The 23,776-nt window shown below is 43.9% G+C and overlaps 2 protein-coding genes across 2 annotated transcripts; both read right to left on the bottom strand.

The window, feature by feature from the left end:
- Positions 1 to 1,803: 1,803 nt before the first annotated feature.
- On the bottom strand, positions 1,804 to 2,447 carry LOC119305152 (protein WIR1A). The gene is made up of 2 exons (XM_037581756.1): positions 2,229 to 2,447; positions 1,804 to 2,114 (listed from the first exon to the last, which is right to left on the bottom strand). The coding sequence occupies exons 1-2, from the start codon at positions 2,368 to 2,370 to the stop codon at positions 1,990 to 1,992; spliced, it is 267 nt and encodes an 88-aa protein (XP_037437653.1). The 5' UTR covers positions 2,371 to 2,447; the 3' UTR covers positions 1,804 to 1,989.
- Positions 2,448 to 3,774: 1,327 nt separating this feature from the next.
- LOC119307327 (meiosis-specific protein PAIR3-like) lies at positions 3,775 to 10,439 on the bottom strand. Its single transcript, XM_037583409.1, has 11 exons — positions 10,281 to 10,439; positions 9,490 to 9,570; positions 7,731 to 9,380; positions 7,466 to 7,613; positions 6,421 to 6,564; positions 6,282 to 6,345; positions 6,053 to 6,202; positions 5,856 to 5,914; positions 4,814 to 4,948; positions 4,250 to 4,341; positions 3,775 to 4,169 (listed from the first exon to the last, which is right to left on the bottom strand). The coding sequence occupies exons 2-11, from the start codon at positions 9,520 to 9,522 to the stop codon at positions 4,101 to 4,103; spliced, it is 2,544 nt and encodes an 847-aa protein (XP_037439306.1). The 5' UTR covers positions 9,523 to 9,570; positions 10,281 to 10,439; the 3' UTR covers positions 3,775 to 4,100.
- Positions 10,440 to 23,776: the final 13,337 nt, after the last annotated feature.

Consider the following 23,776-nt stretch of genomic DNA (forward strand, 5'->3'; position numbering starts at 1 on the left):
GCAACTTGAGGGACCTTGCACTCCCTATCGCTTTGGTGGAGCAACATGTTAAGAAGCAACATCCCCAGAAAAATGGCCATGGCATGCATCACCATGCTAGTTTTCTTCTAACACAGTACAGACGGAGATGGTCATACATACGCACATAAGCTCATTCCTAAAAACAAAAGCATGCACACTCTACCCTTATGAGAACCTCCGAGAGACTGAGCCGACACATCGTCTTGAGATTAATTATTAGACCAATATGTCACGTATCGTGACATATCTCATAATCCCCTAAACTGAGGAGAGTCGTCATTATTGTGATCTTCCATTTATGGTTAGGATTGTAATATTTGTCTATACATTAACACGCAATGGAAAAGCTCACGTGTGGCAAATTCCCTTAATCGCTCCTATGGTATCGGAGCCTAGCGATCATCGTGCTTCCGCACCCACCTCCCACCGCTGCCGCCCCCTTCTTTCCCTAATCGCTTCTATTGATGAAGTCGCCACAGACATGTTTGTAGTACAAGAACATCTCTGCCCACAAACGCACATGGCCAAAAGGCCTTAAATAAATCAAGAGAAATGTCAGCACCAGGAATGCACATCTGGTGGACGGGATATCACTGTCCTCCTAACGATCTAATCGCAGTTTGGTTCATCTTCATCATGCTAGTTGGTTGGACCATTTGAAATTAGAGAAACGCTCGTGTTTTCAAACACAAATCCACACCAACACAGGTTATGTCCAGCATCATCAAAAGGGAAGGTTGACTTTGGTTATTGTGGGTGCAAAAAAATAGGGGTACTAACATAATACTGGGAGAGCAATGACCCCTTTTGTATTTGGGGTGATGTGTAACAATTTTTGTTATCTTTTTTAATTAATGAATGAGGCAAAGCTTATGCCTTCATTTTGATTTTTTTTAAAATTTGTGCATTGATATATAGCCGTAAATTCCGAACCAAACATAATAGCGTCTTCACAAAAATTGACCATGCATTCACACGAAATTCCAGACATGCAACTATCCAGATTTATTCGAGTTTAATTAGGTACAAGTACATCACGAGATGGTATTACCGTGTACATAAGGTGGTGCGTGACAGTAGATTAATCATAGACATCTTCATAGTCGACACAAATGTCTCTGCCCACTAAACGCACATCGCCAAAAGGCCTGAAATAAATCCAGAGAAATGCCAGCACCAAGAGCGCATATCTGGTGGGATAGAGATACCACTGTCCTCCTAACTATCTAACCACGGTTCGGTTCGTCTTCACCATGCTAGTTGGTTGAACCAATTGGAACAAGAGAAACGCTCGTGTGTTCCGACACAAATCAACACCAGCACTGGTTATCTCGGGCCTGATCAAAAGGGAAGCTTGACTTTGGGTTTTTGTGGGTGCAAAGAAATAGGGGTACTAACATAATACCGGGAGAATAGTGACCCCTTTTTGTATTTGGGGTGATGTGTAATAAACCTTTTAATTAACAGTTTGTCTAATTCACATCTAGATGTTTTTAAGGCTGTCATATCTAAGCTCTCGCAAATATATAATTCATCAGCAAGAAAACAAAAAAATAGAACACAAAAATTAGACCACAAACAGAGTGGACATCAGGTTAGATGTGTCATAGCTATGTCACATCTAGATGTGTCCTAGACAGACCCTTTAACTAATGGATGAGACAAAGCTTATGCCTCCATTTCGATTATTATTTTTTACTTTGTGCATTGATATATAGGCGTAAGTTCCGAACCAAACGTAATATCATCTTCACAAAAAATTGACCATGCATTCACACGAAATTCCAAACATGCAACGATCCAAATTTATTCGAGTTTAAGTAGGTACAAGTACATCACGAGACGGTATTACCGAGTACATAAGGTGGTGCGTGTCAGTAGATTAACTTGTGCTAACCAATTACATATATCGATGGATCCTCGCATGCATTGTGTCTGGGAGATGGGGCATGCTGCACGCGGATGTAATTAGGGCTGGCCACCCGCCGGTGGTCTACATCCGTAAACTGTGCGGCACCCACGGCCGGTGTAGGGTTGACCGGCACCGCCCGGCGTCGGAACAGCAGGGACGTTAGGGTCGAGAGCACCGGTGCCTGGACGGGAAACCATGGACGGACGTTATTCAGCAGGTCGAGGTCAGCATGTATAACAAGTTAATCAATTACAAAAATGGGGAGGAAATGAACGGACACCGTCCGACGACTGACCTGAGGCGGCGGCGTCGTGGACGGCCGTGGCTCCAAGGCAGACGGAGCTGTTGATGATGATCGCGGCGACGACGACGAAGAGAGCGATCTGCAGGAGCACCGTGGGACGACGGCCGCCAGCGCTGCTACCCAGGGACGCCATGGTGCGTTTCGAGCGAGGTTTCGAGAGCTAGCTGCCTGTGTACGTACGTCTGCTATCCTGCTGTGATGCTTGACGATGGAAGAAGCCCCGTGCCTATTTATAGATCGTGTGGCGTCGAGACAGATATCAAGCGTGCGTTCTCGTGTATTTCCGGTACCACCGAATTTCTACGGTTAGTCAAGGCCGGTGAGCAGTGGTGGCCATGCACAACGACCGCGCAGGAAGAGACATGCACTCGATCGACGACCCGGCGCGCCGCGCAGGAAGAGACAGATTCGCGTCTCCATTTTTCTCCGGTTAGTCAACAAGGCCCCCACGTCGCTCTTTCTCTGTCCGGCCTACTGCTTAGTGCTTACTTATATCTACACTACATTGACTACAAGTACCCCTGAAAGAAAAATCCACACTACAAGTTAATTTAGAGCTCCAAAAGGAAAGGTTTCCTCGCTCGATATGTGTCTGTTTCTTTCTTTGTTATATAGGACCGAGATATCCAGCGAAACGTCAAATTTTTAGGCATGGCAAAACGAGTGTTTTTCATGGTAAATTGCGTTCATCAAGGATGGCAATTTTAGTTGGCGGGCACAGGAAATCCGCCTCAATTTATTTATTTTTACCAGGAATTTGTCATGCTTGTAAAACTAAGTTTGACATCCTCGCGCAAATATAAATTGTCATGAAAGACGTTCGATTGCCATGTCAGAAAATCCGACGTCTGAATTTTAGTCTTTTGGCACTATCATTATACTCTCTGCACCCCACTCACTATCACCTCTTCCTTTTGCGCCTATATGTACGTACGTGTCCAGGAGGAGAGTTATTTAAATTCTACTGTAATTATAAGCATCCTGCTAGCTGGCCATTATTTCGGTAGATGTCACATGGCTACAATATACTCCCTCTGTTCCTAAATATCTGTCTTTCTAGACATTTCAAATGGAATACAACATACAGATATATATAGACATAATTTAGAGTGTAGATTAACTCATTTTGCTTCGAATGTAGCCACTTGTTGAAATCTTTAGAAAGACAAATATTTGAAAACGGAGGGAGTACTATTTAGAAGTTGTAGATGCATCAATATCTCACATTGCAGTTCTGTTATCTGCAAAGGGCATGGTAGGTTCCCATTTTCCATCTACTGTGCCAGAACTTGTGTGTGGACAGACGTACATAAAGCTGGAATAACGGCAAAAAGGACCAAAGATGTTTACCATTCGAGTACAGCCAGGCCAGACATACATTGCCTCTAATTTCTTCTGATCCAAATCTGATGCACAAAAGCTAAAAAAAAGGGCATTGACAAAAAGAATCAAAGATGCCACCAGAAGAGTACACTTGGTAACTTCAAAAAAAAAAAAAAAGAAGAAGAGTACACTTGGTTTAACTATCACATTCACATGGCAGCAAATTCAACGTAAGCATTTTTGCGATTTTGTACTGGATCGTTACATTACTTGACCCACGACACGATTCATTCAAGAATTGTGGGAACTTGCGCGGATGGTAAGTTAACGAGTCACTGACTCAAAGTGGTAGAGATCGTAACACGATGCTATGCTCCTAGACATAGTTCAAGCTGAACTGTAAGCAAATGAACCTTATATGCGTTCTGGCGCCATCCTTCTATACCCTTTGTGAAATGGAGCCGTAGACCTTTCTGTGATGTGGTACCCTACTGGTTCCGCCTTAGCTATCTATCTATGGTGTAGTGCAGGTGAGCTTGATCACTCTGCAGTTTCGGTGATGAGCTCCTTGAGTACCTGTTTTAGGCCATTCATCTTCTTCCGGGCTCTCTGCGAACCATTTCCGTGGAAAAGGTTAGCATTTGATCAATACTGGCATCCCTAGGGTTTAGGAATGATGTTTGACTTACCTTCTGAACCTCCGAGATTTTGGTTTCGGCGTCCTTGAGCTGAGAATCAACTGTTCTCTCGGCATGTTGGAGGAGCTTCTTGTGTGATGCTCCTGTTGATGCAATCATAAAACAACACCATGGTTAAGTGGTAATCCTGGTGGCAAACGGTTAGAAAAACAGAGCATTTAAACAGATTTCTTCAAGTGGCTGTATGGTTATATATTCCATTTGCCTCTTAAAAATGATAACAGTGAGCTAAAACTATAATTACTTCACTGCTGACTATTTCTTCTAATCATGTGCCAATGTAGATTGGACGATCATTCTTTTTCAATTAAAAACCATCTGATTTAACCACATTATTCAGCAACAAACGTCAAACCTTACAATGTTGGAATCTTATGTGCCTGGGTCAGATGACATAAAGTTTGCAATCTGTAATCAAACTGCTCCAATGGTGATACTTCATAAGGCTCCGTTTTGACAAAGGTTAACATGATTCCACATTTTTGCAATAAATAGTCCAGCAAGTAAAATATTGCATTTGCATTTTGCAAGTGTATGGTTTCAAGTTAAACTTACTTTGCTTGTCAGCTGCTCCCTTAAGTTCTGCATGATAGGCTTCAAATTCCTCAAGCGAGTTCTTGCAACCAAGCAACTGCTGATTAACCTCCTCCTTAAACTTCTCATGAAGAACCCTTAACTGTTCTTGTTGCTCTGAAACAGGAAGACATAGGACCAGGTATATCATTTGAGTAACTAACGTTTATTCAAGAGAAACAACAGAAGACATGCAAGAAAACAAGGTAAAGTATAAGGATTCCCCAAAGGAATCTTGCGACAAATGTGCCTTGCTAACCAAACAGGCGACTAACCTGGTCAAACATACCTAACTTCTGGTGTGGCATGGTTAGCATACCAACCAAACAGGCTCTAAGCCTAAATATATGCATACACAGTAAAAAATCCAAAGGGTAGAAGATACTCCAAAGATGTTTTGTATTCTTCAATATGGACTAAATATGGACAGAAATGAGTGAACACACTAAAATGCATCTATACACACCCAAATCAGAAAAAAGTAGAACATCTTATAATAGTGAACGGAGGGACTAGTAAATAAGAAATAACCAAACTATAGTGGATAAGTGCAGGCAGATTCAAAGAAATGGTACATTAATTTTTCTCAAATTAATCTTTCATGGCACTGATTTTATGCTTCAGCATTCAGACGATGAAAGTGATTCAAGAACAAAATCAACCTATTTAAGCTTAGTTTTTGGGGATTCTTTATATGCATTCAACATTCGTCTTATTATGTTTTTCTAAGTTTAGGATACGCTGGACCTACATAACATACAGGAATCAGATCATGACTTTATATGTCTATACGAATACTCTACAACTTACTGAAGTATAAGATTATGTAAATTGCTCGAGCTGAATAATCCAAATAGCTGAAGTATGAGTGGCACAATGGATCAGAATACTAGTACACATCATATCTTTATAGATACAGCTTTCTGGACGGATTCTGACTAATGGGTCTAATCTTCATAAAACTCATGATTCACAATAACAGACCACAAAACTAATTTCTGCAGTAACATAATATAGGTTGTACCTTCAAATGTTGATTCTAGTCGCTTTCTTTTAGATTTTCCTGCATTGACCAGCTTATCCCTGAAAGTACAGTTGAATGTGTCAAAAATAGCTGCACCTCTAATATATGTGATACTTTTATAACAAGCCTAGATATACAACTAGGTCTGTATATGCAGATAAGATGTTGTTTCTTGGTAGCGCCGGCAAAGATCTTACACATCATCCTGCATCTGCACCTCAACTCCCTCAAGGTGCTGGCGTATTATCTCCCCAGTACCTGCCAGTATCTCAGAACTTTTGTTTCTTGTTTCAGACTTGATCTTGGTTTGAAACCTTCCCAGCACCACCAGTAACTGATCAAAAGCCCTGGTTACAATCAAGAAACAAAATTGGATCAACCAACAATATCAGATATGTATTTCTTTACACAATCTACAAAACGGACCTGGTTAGGTAGTCATCTGGGCATTGCACTGGTTCTTTGTCTGACATTATAGTTTCTTGTGTTCCTGAATGAATTAGTAATGACATATCAGTTATGAACTGCAACCGTTAGTTGAACGTAAGAAGGTAATCAACTTTACCTGAAGTGGCAAAAGGAATAGGCGAAGGTAAGCGCCGTTTTTTGCCTCTTTTACCATCTTTCATATGTGATTTCCTATCCAGATTTTCTGGAGGAGATTTATCAGGGCTGTCTACATCTGAAAGCCATTTGCGAGATTTATATCCTACACATGAAGAACCAGTTATAGATAAGTAACACTTACAGGTAAACAATTTTTGGATAAATATATGACATAGTGTAATTTATACGTCTCCAACAGCATGTGGGAAAAGCTTGGCTCACGTTATTAATTTTCCAGAACTAAAGTGTCAAAATATTAAACTTAAAACACTTAGCAAAAAACAATAATGAAACGCATTTAAAGTAGCATGAATGCACATGACAGAATATGCCACATGTTGCTTCTATTCCATTTGAATGGCTTGCATGAGCAAGCACTTCATACAATAGTTAAAGAGTGAGTGGATCATGTTTTGGAGAGCCTTAACCTTAAAGCCACAGTAGGACTATTGGATGCTCTGCCACTGATAGTGGTTGATCAATGATTGCTATGAAAAAATTGTGGAAATAGAGCTGATGCAATAAAAGTAGGACTATCAGACATAGTTAGAAAAAAAAACATGCCTAGGCTCTAGGCGATAGTAAAACACACCTAGTGCTTAATGTGTGCATAAATACGCTTTGGTTAGCAAAGCGCAAGCATGTGGCAAAATGTGCAATTAACACCTAGCATTTTTTTTAACTTTGCTATTGGATGCTCTGACTCCCAATGTTTAACTTTTTTTCAGGAAAAGGACAGGAGCTCTGCCAATAATGTTTAACTGGTAACAGATACCTAGAGAAAGTCAATTTATATGTGCAAATACATAAAGAAGAATGTGTTCTAGAAGAGTATTATCCTCGTGCAGAACAGATGGGGTAGTACTCTGTAAGCTAACACTGTCACCTTCGGTTTTATAAATGTAGCACTAAATCTGAAAGTGACCAAACATACTCTAGAAAACTATTGATTTGCATGTCAAAGTATTAATGTGCATTGAAAGTTGCAAAGTCAGTGTTCTGACCTTTCCCAAAGCTTGGAATAGAAGTTTGAGCCATTTCATCTTCAGTTGGCGCAATGGGTGAAAGATTTGGTTGTTTTTTGCTCTCTCTTTCTTCTGGGGAATTAGGAGATTCACTGTTAGGTAACTCATCGGTTTTATCCATCTGGTCCTGGATATCAACAGTACAGGAATGAGTGACAAACAGATAGAGTTAGTCTGTTACATGAGTATATACAAAACAAATTTACTATGGCTGGGAAATGATTTATAGATTTGAAAAGCCTACCAATGGCTCAGACCCTGGATCAGAAGCATAGGAACTTGATCTTGACCTGTTCACACTTTTTGGATACTTGGGGCTGTATGTGTCATCATGTAGCATTTTACTTCTGTGGCGGTAGCCATTTACATTAGTTGCAAAAGTAGGACTTACAAACTCATCTTGCATGTCTGCAAATCTGTTTGCCAATGGACTGGCAAACTTCTCTCCAAGTTTACCATTTATCTGGGGACTTGCCTCATTGTCCCATGGGTACATTTTCGGATCAGGTGATGGACTAGCAGCACCAGATGGTGGCGACTTAAAATTATTTCCCGCTGCTTTATGTGCCTGAGGGTTTCTGTCTGAAGCTTTGCTCAAATTAGCATTCTCCTTGTGGTGCAGCAATGAAGAATAATTTGCCTTGCTCTTTGATGAAATATTCTGAGAAGAGAGCTTATCTTCACCTTCATTCAGTGTCGTGGACAGCAACTTTTCTGAAGACTGCATCTTCTGAGGCTCAACTTTAGCCATTCCATTCAGCCGTTTCTCCCTAGTAGGGCTTCTAGAACAGCTCTCAGCAGTTTTTCCAGTTCGGGACAAAGAAGAAAAGGAGGTGGTTTTCTCTCCCTTATTCTCTGATGGTGCATTTCTAGAAGATAGCCGTCCTTCCCTACCATCCGGTGTGATCTTGTCAGAAATCATGCTAGAACAATTGACCTTCTGAAGCTCTACTTTAGCCTTCCTATTTGAGCTTCTAAGATTTCTCAAGCATCCAGAGTTACCGTTTGCAGATTTGCCCGCGGTTTTGGGTGTGCATTTCTCATCAAAAACAAACACATTGTCCAGTGTTTTCTGCTTGGGTGCAGAACATTTAGTAGACAATGGTTTCTTTGCACTCTGGCTCTTATCCTGCTTCTTGGAGGCTGCTGGTGCTTTCTTGCGACCCAAGGTGCGAGTAACAGGCCTTATTTCAACTACTTGTGGAGTATCAGAATCTGACTCAATTGGATCAGAGGATGGTTTACTCTTTGCATAGGTAGCTGTTTGACACTTCAGCAGATCAGGTGTCTTGATATTATCAGGAAAAGGTGACGTGTAAACCTTCTTGTTCCCTGAAGATGGTCCATTGGCAGTTAAACTTTTAGGTTGGTCAGGTGTCCCAATGTCTTCAGGGTTTGGTGAAGCAACAGCCTGCTTGGTTTGTGACGTACCAAGGATCCCCCAGAGCTTCATCCTGAGAACTTCGCTGTTGGGTTTGGTTTTATCTGCAGATTCCACTTGGCGCCTTCCTTGTGAACTTAAGAAGGGTGTATTTTGCGATTGGTCCAGCTGGCTGTCTTGTTCTTTTCTTGTTCCAAAGGAAAAGGTTCCGGTTTGCCCAGGCGCATGGTGATCAGGTTGTGACAGAGAACCCTTAACAGGGGCGGCTTCAGGTGCCTCTGTAGCAGATCCGCCATGGTTTGCAGCTTCTTGTGAGACCCGGAGTGAAGCATTATAGCCTTTCGGGGGTCTAGATCTTCCATCAGTTCCCTGAGACGGGTTCCTCTCGAATGCAGGGGCAGCAGCAGCATCTCTGCTTCCTGTCCTTGGAATAGGGATGCCAATTGATACCTTCGGAAATTTACCAGATGGATACTGGCTGCTGGCCAAACTCCAGTAATCACTTGATGCAGCCTGGACACATCATAATGCATGAGTTATTAAATACTGCTGTGAAAGAACAGCTAAACCCGAAACAGGAGGCACATCCTACAATTTATCACAGGAAGTTGGTGTTACTCACTTTCTGGATATTCGGCAGCTTAATTTCCGTCATTGCAGCTTCTGGGATAATGATAATAGACCAAATCAACTGAGGTTGAAGCTGATAAACAGGAGAACAAGAGAATTAGGTAAGGTTCCACCAATGTTAAAGCATCATTTAGGATCAAATTAAACTCCACGGATGTATAAATAAATAGTACAATATGAGACTATAAGCCATGTCTGCGACCAAAATTAGAGATGAACAGTACCACAGAAGACAGAACTGTGCAAAATATTCTTCTCAAGTGTAACTTATGCCAGGTCTGAATTGCTATGCAGTACTAAAATGAGTCAAATCGAACAGGCTGCTGAGAGTAATAGAATACCAACCAGATCGACTTAGCCTACTCTGAGAAATCTCGAGGACCAGCCCCTTCTAAGCACATCGAATTAATAGAAGACCAAAATTAACAGGTGCAACTGTACCACCGAGCACCGGACTAAACGCGGTCTCAGCATCCAGAGACCGTCTTCCACAAGCAGTACAGCTTAGGTCAAATAACTTGACTCGGGAACGCAATACCGACACATTTGTAGGACTTGCGGCAGCTAACCGCGTGTACAGAAGCATTCCAACATTAAGATCCATGGAGTATCAGGTGTGTTTTTTTTTGCGGGGGGAGTATCAGGTGTTTGATAGCGACGAATCGGAACCGAGCAAACCACAGCGAAATGGCAACAACAAGCGTGCAATCGAGGTGAAATTAGAACATGTAGATTAGGGAATCCACAGGCGGGCACCTAATTCCAACCCGTAAACCCTAATACCTCGCGTGCGGCGGCAGCGGCGGCGGCGGCAAGGTATACCAGGGGCGGCGGCGAGGTGGACCAGGGGCGGCGACCGGCGGCGGGGAGGGCCTAGGCTTCGGTCGCCGTGGTCGCCGGAGAGGTCGCGAGCGAGAGAGAGAGAGAGAGAGGGGCGAGGGGGTGGCGGTAGGGTAGGGCCGTAGGGGGGGATTTCGGGAGGGGGCGGGTCGCGGGGCGAATTTTCAGAAGGGTGTCGAAGAGAGGAAGACGGCGGGGATTTTGAAATTTTGGGGAACTGGTCGCAGAAGCCATTGCGTCATGTGAGGCACGCTTTCATGGCCCGCGTGTCAGTCAAAGAAATGGTGCGAGACACGTTTTAAGTCGTCACGGAGGACCGCCATGGCCTCACCACCAAGAGCAAAGCTGTCAATTTAGCCTCTTAAACGGCACTTATACCTTATATACTACTCCCTCCGTCCCAAAATGTAAGATATTTTTTGACACTACCATGGTATCAAAAAAGTCTTACATTTCGGAACGGAGGGTAGTAACTTTTTATATTAACTCCGCTCAACAAGTTCCCCGCTGAACTTTTAAATTTAATTTCTATAAAAAAATCATAGAAATTTAAATATCGATAGCCCAATTTAATAATTCAAACTATATTGCATTAACATGGATATTGCTTATAAAGGATGATGGAGTACCTGCCTTCATGAGCTGCTCGTGGGTGGAGAGAGCCCCATGGCCGTTCATCCCGCGGTGCCTTGCCGTAGGGGCTACTCCGTGGGGCTCCAATCTGCCCGGACGGCTCGGACAGTGGCGACCCGGCTGGGCGGTCTATGACGGGTGGTCCGCGTGAGTGTGCCGAGGGGCCACCGTCGTTGGGCCACGTCAGGGGCGCCCTCACATGGCCTTTCTCACGGCGTTGCATGTGGGAGAACCCGGCTCGGTGGTGCATGACAGTTGGACCGCGGGGCGTGCCGGAGGCTCTCTAGGCAATGCAAGCCGTCCGATTTGTTCGGAAGGCCCGCACCCAGGCGACTCGTCTGAACAGTCCATGAAGGATGGACCGCGGGGCGTGCCGGAGGCTCTCTAGGCAATGCAAGTCGTCCGATTTGCTCGGAAGGCCCGCACCCAGGCGACTCGTCTGGGCGGTCCATGAAGGGTGGACCGCTGGGTGCCCCTGGGGCCACTATCATTGGGCGGCTTTGGGCACGCCCACGATGGCCCTCTCGCGTGGAACGCGCACGCAATAGTCTAGCCTGACCCGCCTATCAGCGCCTTCACCCCGCGTCGGGCCGGTTCAGTCGCTCCTGCGTGGTGCGTTGTGGTCGTAGCGTCGGCTCGTGTATGATATAAGAGGCAGACGATGTGGAGAATGGAATTTGGGGCAAGACGGTGGAATTAGAGGCCATAGAAATAAAGAAGACCTAGGAGAAATGGATTGGAAATCCCATACCTCGGGGGAGATGAGAGATGAAAACCACGCGCTTGCTACCACAGGGCTCTGGCACCTTGACGACGGAGCATCCCGATGACCCTCTAGAGACGGTGGCGTACGAAGGCTACGACCACCGCATTCGGTGGTTGCCTCATGCCATGCCATCATACTTGGCGGCTGATGACTATGACGGTAGCGTGTGGCAGTAGCAAAAGAGTCAGATCATGAATACTTTCAAACTGGGATTAGAGTAGGGCGTTTTGGTGACCGAGCTCCATGGAGACCTTTATTTTTGAAAAATTCAAAATACAAACTTTTCAACTTCAAAAAATTCTAAAAAAAATATATGCAACTATAGAAGGATGAGATGTATGTGTGTGTAAAAATCACTGTTTAAGAATTCACCCGATTAATCAGTTAACGAGCCAGTTAATCGCTACTCACAACATGACCGAATCGAATAACACCTATTCGCCACATTAACTTGTCAGGCCGATTAATTGGTCAGTTAGACCGATTAATCAGTTGTCATGCCGATTAATCCCAGCTGGCCCATTAACCAGTGGACAAACAAAGACCAATTTTTTGGCCCGTAACCCCTTCCAGCCCCACCCCGCTCCTTAATAGCTAGGATTAATAATTTTACCTCCTCTCTATGCTTTTCATATGTGTACAACAACATGTTTTGGTATACTACATAGCTGGGAGCATAAGAGTATGGTATAGTACATAAAAGAATCTAGATATATGTTGGCAAGTTCCTATTCAATCTACCGATTAATGGTCGACCGATTAATCCAGTTAATAGGCCGATTCACCGATTAATCCGTACTCCTAAACCGACCGAGCAGCTACCAGTTAACTTTGAAATGAGACCTATACAAAAAAAAACAAATTTCTGAACTTTGAGGATGAATAATATCATGTGATAAAAAGCCTCAGATTTGTCATTTTTGCGCAGCCTTCATTTCAACATATTTTGTCCTAAAAATTTACACATGTATGTTATGCCTCCATATATATCTGTATTTTTCACATTTTTTTGAATTGTAAAAATATGAATTTTCATGAATTTTGTGTTTTTCAAAAACCGGCCTCCATGAAGGCGGAGCTCCAAAAGGCATTTTCTCTAGGATCATCTCTTTAAACTTATCGGTGAAGGTCAAAACAGTGGTTTTGACCACAGTAAGCAACCTGAAGTATATCCACGTTTTGAAATTCGAAACCAGGGATTCTCGGTCTTAACTTTCGAATGCGCGCACGCAACCTTTTTCTTTTTCTTTCGTCTACAGGAGGAGTCAGATACCTGCTGCACAGCTGTGCGGCAGTGACAGGGGACGTCTGCAGCCAGCTTATATGTGCGTCTCTGGGTACCATTCTGTTATACTCCCTCCGTTTCAAATTACTTGACTTTCATTTGTCTAGATACGAATGTATCTATACTTGTTTAGTGTCTAGATACGTCCGTGTCTAGATACGTCCGTGTCTAGACAAATGGAGGTCAATTAATTTGGAACGGAGGAAGTATAATGCTTCTTTGTTGATCATCCACTATTAGTCCTCCATTCACATAGTCAGTACTGAAGATGATTTATCTTTCCTTGTCGTAGTGATGATCGCTCTTTTCTTGTTCATGAAATCAACAATTGAGAAAATTTAAAACTGAAGTTTGTTATTTCCAAAGTAATGATAATGATGTAGTTTTGTGCTCCAAAGTAAATGATATCCGGATGATAACTAACTGAGCCTCTTACTCACTTTTTATTTCATTTTTGGAGGTGAGTTAGATGGACTGTAGTAGCACTTTGTGCTTACTGTTTTCCATATGGGTGTATCTTTTCCATGTTGAGTCAATTGTCCCTGATTTTTTTTTCTTTACTTTGCAGGTTTCCTGGAACTAATAGAGGAGGGGTGGTGCTATATCAGGAAAGAAGCTGCCGGTAGTTTGTCAAACTCTCATTTTGGAGCAAGTCTGGAGAAGTTTGGGTTTCGTGTAGTTTGTTGATTATTGCTACATCTTGTTTAGAGGGAGATCTGGTACTAGCTGTTTCAGACGCCACGTAGAACTAATTTAAATCAGCATATAACGGTTACGACGTAACATGGTGAGTGCTGCGCTTACTTGCTAGAAACCCTCATTTTTTGGAAAATCTCAAGAAGTTTGGGTTTATTGCAGTGTGTAGGTTAATTATTATCCTGTTTAGAGGGAAATCTGGCAGCTCTTTCAGCCACCACATTAGTGCATCCCAGTAGAACTAAATTAAATCTGGCAGCTGTTACATTCACGGAAGTGACTCTCATATATCTTCACCGAGTTTGTTGAATGAAGGTAATTTTCACCGCTGTGAATTTGCTGCCATCTTATCGATCTGACATCAAGGAGCTGTCTATGAAGTTTATCACTTTTTCTTTCATTCTTCTTAGCAGAGGAAATGCTGTGCTAAAACTTCTACTGAGATTAGGCAAGGATCATGCGAGTGGATTAGCTCTGCTCCTGAATTCCTGTTTGATTAGCTCTGCTCCTGAATTCCTATTTGATTAGCTCTGCTCCTGAATTCCTGTTTGATCATGCGAGTGGATTAGTTGAGATTAGGCAAGGATCATGCGATCTGGACTGTGATCCCTTCACCATTATGGAATGGATCACTCCTTGAACCACAAAAAGAGAACATACACATATGCATGGCATGTCTCATCCACACTCGAAACCATAGCAACCAAGGATATCGGGCACATCACACAATTTGTTTTGATATACCTCACCAAGTTGGAGCCACTGAGATGTACTAGCAATCTACTCCCTCCGCCCCATAATATAAGAACGTTTTTGACACTACGTTCTTATATTATGGGACGGAGGGAGTAGCATCGTCATGCACTGCCACTGCATCTATTTTACAAAGATCAAGAGTATCTGAAAGCAGGATTTTGCATTAGATGGTGAACGCATAACGCAATTATCCGTTTACATATCAATATACCACATTCCACACTTGGAAAAACATAAAAAGAAAAACTATCTCTGTTCCAAGTTGGCAGGCCTGAGGTGTTGATTTCACCTGCTAAACTATACATGGAGACAAGCTGCCGGCAGTAGATAGAAGACCAGTTTATGTTATATGGAGATCAACACTTTCACAATATAATATATAGCCAAGGGTAACTCTAGTCGACTTCCTATCCACTGTAAGAGCAGTAAACGGCCGAGTATCTTTAGAAGAGTAGAATTTTAATCCTCTAAAGGTGGCCAGACCTAGCTGATTCCCTATATTTAGAGGAGTAATTTTTTTCTCAATTCTTTAGCCTAGCCGCATGAAATTCAAACAATTGCACATTATATTGTTTTTTGCGCGTGGATAAATTCTCTTAGAGCATCTCCAACAGACGTGCAACGAGCGAAGCGCTAAAACAGTTTTTTTCGCGTGAAAATAGCGGGTTTTTTGTGCGCGTCAGGGCGCTGGCTCCAGCAGGGGCTGCAAAATATTGCGCGCGCGACCCGCTCCAACAGACGCTGTAAAAAAAACGGCGCGCGCGAGCAACCAGAACACAAACTAGTTCAACCAAATAGATAAAATTCAATGATATAAATAGCAAAGTTCAACCAAACAGCACAAACTAGTCCGATATAAATAGCAAAGTTCAACCAAACATCACAAATTAGAAACTACGAGGACTACTCTGAGTTGCCGTCCTCCTCCTCCTCGCTTGTGTCGTCCGACATATGAAGAAACGCGTCTTCCCATCGATCATCATCCTCAGAGAAGAATGATGCCTGTCCCAGATCGCACTGCGATATCGCCAATGCCTTCCGACGATGCCTGTCCGCCCGTTCCACGCGCCGCCTTGCCCTCCTCTCCGACTAGAAGGCGTTATCGTTGGCGACGTCCTCTGGATGGCGCTGGCGCCACTCCACCATGGCTCGCTCGTTCGCCTCGGCGATGAGGAGGCGGCGCTGCTGCCGACGGTGTTCTTGACGGTCGGCGTCACTTACTAGCCGCGGCAGAGGGGCGAGGTCCTGCGCCTGCTCGCCCGTCCAGACGTCCTGGAAGTTCATCTGTGCGCGAGGCCTCGAGAGGTGCCACGCCGCCGCGTCGTACGCGCGTGCGGCCTCGTGAGGGGTGTCGAAGGTGTCAAGGCCGAGGCGCACGTCGCCAGACCGGATCTCGGCGTAGAACGTGCCAGCGGGGGTGATACGACCGGTTCTAAGTGTACCGACGACAATGACGACGCACAAGGTAATAGTCAGAATCAAGTTGTTGCAACGCCATTAGTAATCACAGTGGGCGATGTATATGTTTCAACCTATCTACGGCAGAAATACGAAGAGGTCCATGAGCTACTTGAAGTTACGTGCATGCATGTTGATGTGTTGCATGGCTTAGCTACAGATCAATCAAAGAAGTTTTGGCTGCATGCATGCAAGGTTAGCCACGAAAAGAAACACTCGTTCGTGCATGTACAGGAGATATGTTTTCTAATCCAAGAATCCTACTCGGCTACTACTTCTCACGTTCAAGACCACCGGAGATACTTGTGCATGTTAAAAGGATTCAGTGGTGGAGATTATTTTTTTAAAGGAAATTGGATGGGACCCACCAAGAAAGACCTACGTGATTAGAGTTCAAGTTTTATTTAACAACTTCTGCGGCCGGTGTCTAGTTGTCGTTTGTTTTTCAACTAGCAAAAGAGCCCGTGCGTTGCAACGGAAGAAAAAAAATAACACATGCCTCTAACACTGTAACCACGACTCAAGACCCAATAGGTCGACGTCGTTTATTTCAACATTTCATCTTATCAGTGTTGCCGTTTATCCTTCTTCCCACCATCGTCGACGGACATGCATGGTTATATATGATTTCTTTCGTCTTCAATCTGATTTTACTGAGTTGTTTATTTTCAATCTGGATTGGCACTGGTACAAAAGAAAGACGGATCATGCACTGCTGATTAATGTTGTGTAAGCCCGACAATCGCGGTTGGTTTTCTCTTCTCTATTTCAAAGTTATAATCTTATGAAGATTGGTTGCCTCTGCCTTTTTTTTTGTCTCTGACTTGATGCTACAAATTGTGTATTGTTTTGCTCATAGTCCGTTGTATTTTGCACTTTGGTTGGAATACGAAATATCTGAAATGGTTGAATAGTGACTACTTTCACTGCCATGCACACAGTTCTGTTTTGGCCAAAGTCCTTGGAGCGGGCAGTTTTGTTATTACTTTCCCTGTGCTAATACCAATGTGATGTACATGTACTAACTTATGTGCATATTTTCAATGCACGGCGCTTGCTTAGACGGTTATAAGCAAAAAAAATAATACGTAAAGAGTAATTATGTAAGCGCCCTCTTACTCAACTCTGTCCGCTAATTAAGGCGCTAAATAAACTACGAAACCGGCGAGGAAAAAGGGGCCGATGCCATGCGTGGCTCCAGGATTCTTTTTTGATCTGGTGAAACTCGTCTGTGAGTAAAAAAAGAAAAGGAACTGCGGTCAACACGTGTGCACGCGAGCTTAACACGTTGGCTGGTCTAGAAAAAAACAAGCAGCCTCGGTGGCGCTCCTTCAACCATGTATATGGACTCCTCGCTCGTAAGCCATTCATGTTGACAGCGGTTATCTTCCGCGTGGCTCGGCTCTTGCCGGTTATCCACTGCCGACCGCCCCCCAGGAGTTCCCGGTCTCCGTCGGCTGTGCCGGCCATGTCGCCGCCTGCAACACCTCGTTGCCTCTCCTTCTCCGTTCATTCTTTTCCCAAGTCCAGCCGCAGCCGCCGCCGGATCCGGTTGCCCTCGACCCAACGCAGGACGCCGCAGCCCCTACAAGTCCAGCCGCCGCCGGATCCGGCTGAGTTTAGCTTTCTGGTCGGTGCAGCCACTAAAAAAGCATTCTACACAAAAAAATCCCCACCGAGAAGCTCTCAATTGCGTTGCTCTTCTTCCACATCTCCATTCCTCTAGCACAGAGCTGCTCTTCTTCTTCTTCCCTCTATTCATCCATCCAGCGAGCCCACGAACCCACATCGTCAGCGCTGCTCTCCTTCTCTTCTCTCTATCAGCGGCTGCTCTCCTTCCTCTTCTATCCGTTCTCCAGCCACACCAAACTCACGCACGCCCGTGGCGGCTGCTTCGCGTTCGTCGCCCGGTTGCGGCGCGGCTGCATATCGTGTATGGTCTCGTGGTGGTCGGGCCGCGCGCACGGTGCTGGCTGGGCTTGTGGCGGAGGGTGCGGCAGCAGTGGCCTCGACCTTGGAGGCGCGGCAGTGGTGTGGCCCGGCCGCGCACACGGTGTTGGCTGGGCCTGTGGCGGAGGGCGCGGCAGCGGTGGTCTACTCAGGGTCGACGCAACAACGGTGGCCTGCTCAAGGTCGGCCTTGGCGGCTGCTCGACGGGGCCGCGTGGATCTGCGTCGGGGCTCCGGGCTCCGGATCGGCGTGGTCGTGTCCAGCCCATCCTCCTCCGACTACGCCTTGCTGCGGGGCTGCGGGCCCAGATCTCGTCGGTGGACGCTTGGACTATTTTTTCTGAATCTTCACCTGGGCTCTCTTTTTTTCTTTAAGATTAGCCTAAATGGCAAATTAGCTGCAACCATTCTCCTCTGTAAGCTGGGCAGCTAGTGCTGCTATTTTTTTTATTCACGGTAGTGGTGGCAAAGAGGCGGAGGAGGTCCCGGCCAGGGGAGGCACATACGGCGGCGAAGAGAAGGGCCGCCGGGAGTGGGCACGCGTGAACCACTCGCAGTCGCCGGGGATCTGGAGGCTGGCCGGCGGAGATCGCCACCTCTGTTTTTTATCAGGCGGCGGAGGTGTCGAGGAAGAGGAAGACGGGATCGTGGGTTGAATTACTACAAAGGCAGGGTCTTTTTTGTAAAAACAAAACGTTTTCTCAGATCCCCTTAAGAAGGGACTGCAGGTTTAATTATGAAGAAGTACAAGGACTTTTCTGTAAAAAAGCGAACGACGGACGGCAGACACCCAATTCTTTTTATTATTACTAGCAAAAGGGCCCGTGCGTTGCAACGGGAGAAAAAAATTTATAATTTCAAATGGTCATGATCACATTTCATTGCATCACCGAGATACAATATCTCTCTCAATTTCTCGAAATCATGAACATTTTGAAATTATGAACAATTTGTTAAACTCATGCACATATTTGAAATCGCAAACAACATACTATTACAAATTTCTGAACATTTTCTACAATCAAGAACATTTTTTCAATTTATGAATATTTTTTGCTATTTACAAACATTTTTTAGAAATTGTGAATATTTTTAAGCAATTTTTCTGAACTGGCAAACATTCTATAATCGATGAAAATATTTAGAAATTGGGCGGAATAGTTATTGAATTTGACGAACTTTTTTTGATTTAGCGAACATTTTTGGAAATGCCCGTGCCTTGCAACGAAAAAAAACTATCAAGTTATACATGTGTGGTAGATATAAAAAAGTATGAATCAAATTCACAAAGTATATACAAATCATGTCATGATGCGATAAGACACTTTTAAAATGTAATTTCAAAAAAGAACAATATGATGCTCATCAAGACTTGATTTTTTAAGGCGTCACAACAAAATATTTTGTGGCTGAGCAAACTGCATTGACGGACCCTGCCTGAGCTATACTGATAAATAAAGTGTCTCGTCTGGACTTAGCGTAGCGGTGTTTACCGTAACCACTATTGTGATATGAAAATAAGCATAACTGTGTATGGAAGCAAAATAGACATTTAGTCATTTTAATATAGCTTACAAAAACAAACCCTTAGAAAGTTATGTCAATTTTGTTGGGTTCAGCGTTGTACAAAACACGGAAACCCTTTTTTACCCAACGCGAAGGACTAAATAAAATCATAAAATGAGCTATATAGATCTCCTAATAAAACCTTTATGGAACCTACAATTAGTTTTGTTCATTATTTACGGATGTATTTTAATTTTTGTGAACATTTTCTAAAAGCTGATGGACATGATTTTTAAATTCCTGAATATGCTTTGAATATTGGCTCATTTAAAAAAATCATGAACATTTTTTATTTCATGAAATCATTAGAAATCGTGATTTGTTTATAATTTGTGAGCAATTTTTTAAGTCATGAACATTTTTTGATTTTTAGAATATTTTTTAAATTCACAAACAGTTTACCATTTTCCTACTTTTTTTCAGAACTCGCAATTGTTTGATATTTTGGAAATCCGAAATTAATTTTGAGATAAAAAACCAAAACAGAAATAAAAAAGTAAAAAGAAATAAAAAATAGGGGGCGCCATCAATCCGAAATTTATTTTTAGGGAAAAAACAAAATAGAAATAAAAAAAAGATATAGAAAACAGGGGGCGCCACGACCCGCACATGGGCTGGCCCATTACTGCGCTTGGTAAAAAGAAAGAGAAAAAGCATGAGAACCAGGGATCGAACCCTGGTCTCCTGTGTGGAGCATCGTTGCCTCAGCCATCGCGCTGCTCATGCATTGGTGCTATTATATCGTATCCACCTTTAATAACAGAACCCTGGAGCGATATTAGAAATTAAAAACGAATCGTTTTTGCCACTTACGGGTGGCATTGGTGGGTAATTATTGCCAACTTCAAGGGCATTTTTAATGACGGACGGGCAGAAGCGATAGCCGCTTTATTAGTAGGGAAAGATTCAAGTTGGTTGTTTGCTTAGATTTGTTATAGGCGTGTGCGTGCGTGACAGCCATAGGTCAAACTTGTGTCTGGCTATTATAAATAGCCATGGTGCGTTCAATGTAAAAGCAGGTTATATTTAATGTGTTTTTAGGGTAAATACCGGTATCGAGTTTTGGGGGAAGCTGTCTAAAAATTCCTAAGTTTTGGAGGAAGTTTAGAAAACCTCTATGTTGCGATTTCTCTTCGTGGAAATTGTTTTGTGCGTGAGTACCGTCGTCGAGATTGGTTTTCTCGTGCTAAGCCGTAAGGTTCAAACCCTCTACTTCGTTTACATCGCGTGCGCGGGCGAGAGGTTGCTACTACTGAAGGTGGAGTGTCGTGAAAGGTCGGGCCACAACAACAGATCGGATCTCGCCATCGAGGTTCGGTCGATATCAGGGGGGGCACGTGTACGCCGCGGTAGCCAGAAGCTCCCTAGCGGCACGTCAGTGGCGAGGCGAGAAAGCGGGAGAGAGTGCGGGAGAGGGCGCGTGGCGAGGTGGAGAGAGATGGGAGGGCGTGTGGCGGGCGTTGCATTTTATAGGCGCGCCGGATGCCACGCGCCAAATCTAGCGCGCGGCCAACCGTTTTTTTCCCGCACGCGCAATCGTTTCTCGGGTGCCCGAGAGTCCCGCCTTTGCTGGAGTGCACGAAACCGTCCCGCGTGCGCTAAAATCGTATTTTACCGCGTTTTTTGCAGCCACTGTTGGAGATGCTCTTAGTTTGATTTTTGCCGGAAGTTTGAAGTTCATACTGCTTCGGCCAACTGGGCACACCTCTCTTTCTTTTTGCGGTGAACACACTTGGAGACTTTCAGCATGGGAAACACAAAGGACAGGAAAACAAAGGGAAAGGCTGCCCGTTTTCTCTTTCGCAGACACAGAATCACCGGGAGGACCGATCGGTCTCCTTTCTTTCTGTGGGGAGGGAGGCTAGGGATAAAAAGGCCCTCCTGCTGCAACGGTGCTTCTTGTACAGCCCCAAAGCAAAAGCTTTTGTTCTCGCTGCCAAACAGCCATAAAAGCGAGTCTGTGCGGCTGTGCCCATCCGTGTAACCACCCCCTTCCCTCTCCAAGCCTTCTTCCTTGGTAAAAAAGCACCCAAATCCACGGCTTCCTTCCTACCCTGCATCGAGGACGGGGCGTCGACCCGTTGGCTGGGCAGCTGAGGTTGCTGCCAGCCCACCCAAGTTCAAGTCCCGACTTGGACACGTGGTGCTTACGGAGTTTCTCCTATAAATAAATGCCAACGAGTATCCGTTTTTATCAAAGCTTTGATTTTCGTGCTTATCTTAGTTGTTGGTTTAGTTTATGCATGGGTTAGCCCTTGGGTTGGTCTTTTTTTTTCCTACCCTGCATCACGTCTCCCATGGATCCAATGGTAAAACTGAATAATCCCTGAAAAATGCACCCGGGAGGTGATTCACTCCCCACAAAAACCCATTGCCACTGGAAAAGGGCGAGATCTGCCCGTGTAAAATTAATGTGTGCCTGATCTCTTCTCCCTCAAGGCCTGATCTGTGAGAAATATTTGCAAGCACCACTACCCTCTCACACCTCCGGAAGTTTATTTCGAGAATAAACAGTGAAAAGTGTCCAAGAACTATGCTATATACAAAATCAGAAAATTCACAATGATGTGTGTAGTAATTATTGCCATGATATATACAAAATTGCCATGGTGCGTATAAATTAATTGCCATGCTATGTACAAATAATTTGTTGTGATCTAGTACAGTTGTACAAAAATCATGCATGGTAAAATGCCATGAAAAATAGTTGCCATTGTTGTGACGATTAATTTGCCATTACATATGTACTGAAACAATATAAAACATACATAGAAGAAAACATACAAAAAACACAAAGAAATTGCCAAGATTTATGGATTGAAATGACATAGACATAGTACAAATTGAAATGACAAGTTTTTTTTAGATGAAGCTATATAGGTCATGAGAAATGAGGAAAAAAATGGATTGGTGATATGGCAAAAGTAGAGGATTTGAAAAAAGGGGTCACATCAGTAGGGTAGCTAGAACAAACATTGTTATTGTAAATTTGCAATGACAGCTGTAGAGAGACAAAAATTTAAGTTTTGGTACGTGAGTAGTACACATGATGGCAATATAGGAAAAAAATATATAATACAAATAAACATGGCAAGTTTTAAAATTTCTATATAGGTCATGGCAAATGCCATGATATAGAACAATGTGTTTTACATATGTTTCAAGGAGAAGAACAAAAACTTATTTTAAAAGTCCATTATGTAGAGCAAACAAAAAAAATGGCATGACCCTGCAAAAGTTTCCAAGAACAATTATTTTGGCCATGCTGTAAAATTTGTCATGGATCGAGAATTGTATTTGCCACCAGACTAGTACAAACTATTTCTTTGCTCACAATAGCTGCACGAGGCGCCTACTTCAATTAAAAAAATCAACAAAATCAACCCCACCGCTATCTTAAGCCACCATGTGACAAAACATGAAAAGAACTACTAATTGTCATGGGTCAAAAATTAAGTTGCCATGGCGAAAAAATTGGAGATGCTATGGCAAACACATTTTAATTCACCATTCATCAACATAATTTGCCACACGAACACATCATAATTTGCCTTTATTTATTTTGTATCAGAAAATATGAAAAGTTGACATAGAAAAAAAAAGGCAAACTAATTGTCATGTCTAGTTTGCCGGTTGTGCATTGTGTTGACTGAAAATTGATCTGCATATTAAACAGGTAGAGCATGAGAGGCAAGTCATGGAAAAACTGCACAAGGTAAAATGAAGTACCTATGTTTCTCCGCCCCTCCCGAAGATAGCTCCTTGTGCCGCATCTCCTTCCGTGATGGAGATATGATGCTGCCCTCCACGTGTGTGCTACCGGCAGCCCTCGCATCCGAGACCCCGACGATGCTCCCTACCGCCGCTACCTCGTTGGGTACCGTCGGCAGCGCCTACCATGCACCTCGCATGCGCCTGGACCTGGCCAAGCATCCTCCGAGCCCCTATGTCATCGGTCTCCCCGCTACAGCCACCCCGCGGCAATGGCCATCACCGGAGCTCACCACTACTCCACCACGAAGCTCCGACGGTCGGGGCTGCAACAACATATTCAGCTGGCCACCATCCCCCCATGAGGACGTTCACAGTGGTAGATGCCCATCTCTGGTGGAGGGAGATGGGTGGTGGACTGGTGGGTGAGTGGATCGATTGCCATCCCCGCGTCCTAGCCGCCAGCGCCACTCCCTACTGCACCACTGCGCCATTGCAAACGTCTCTCTCTATTGCACACGACACCAACCGAATCATCGGGAGAGTGAAAAGAGGCAATGGGGGGGGGAGGGTTGAGACACGACGAGTGTGTGGGGTGATGGGACTCCAACACTATGTT

The sequence above is a fragment of the Triticum dicoccoides genome, chromosome 5B (assembly GCF_002162155.2).
Source record: "Triticum dicoccoides isolate Atlit2015 ecotype Zavitan chromosome 5B, WEW_v2.0, whole genome shotgun sequence".
NCBI classification, from domain to species: Eukaryota; Viridiplantae; Streptophyta; class Magnoliopsida; order Poales; family Poaceae; genus Triticum; species Triticum dicoccoides.

Bases quoted from the DNA above. Each gene is read 5' to 3' on its own strand.
- LOC119305152 (XM_037581756.1), bottom strand. From the start codon at position 2,370: ATGGCGTCCCTGGGTAGCAGCGCTGGCGGCCGTCGTCCCACGGTGCTC. The intron at 2,115-2,228 runs GTCAGTCGTCGG...TTTCCCGTCCAG, and splicing joins CCACGACGCCGCCGCCTCAG to GCACCGGTGCTCTCGACCCT.
- LOC119307327 (XM_037583409.1), bottom strand. From the start codon at position 9,522: ATGACGGAAATTAAGCTGCCGAATATCCAGAAA. The intron at 9,381-9,489 runs GTGAGTAACACC...TGATGTGTCCAG, and splicing joins AGCTGCCGAATATCCAGAAA to GCTGCATCAAGTGATTACTG. The intron at 4,342-4,813 runs GTAAGTTTAACT...TTGCATCAACAG, and splicing joins GGGAGCAGCTGACAAGCAAA to GAGCATCACACAAGAAGCTC.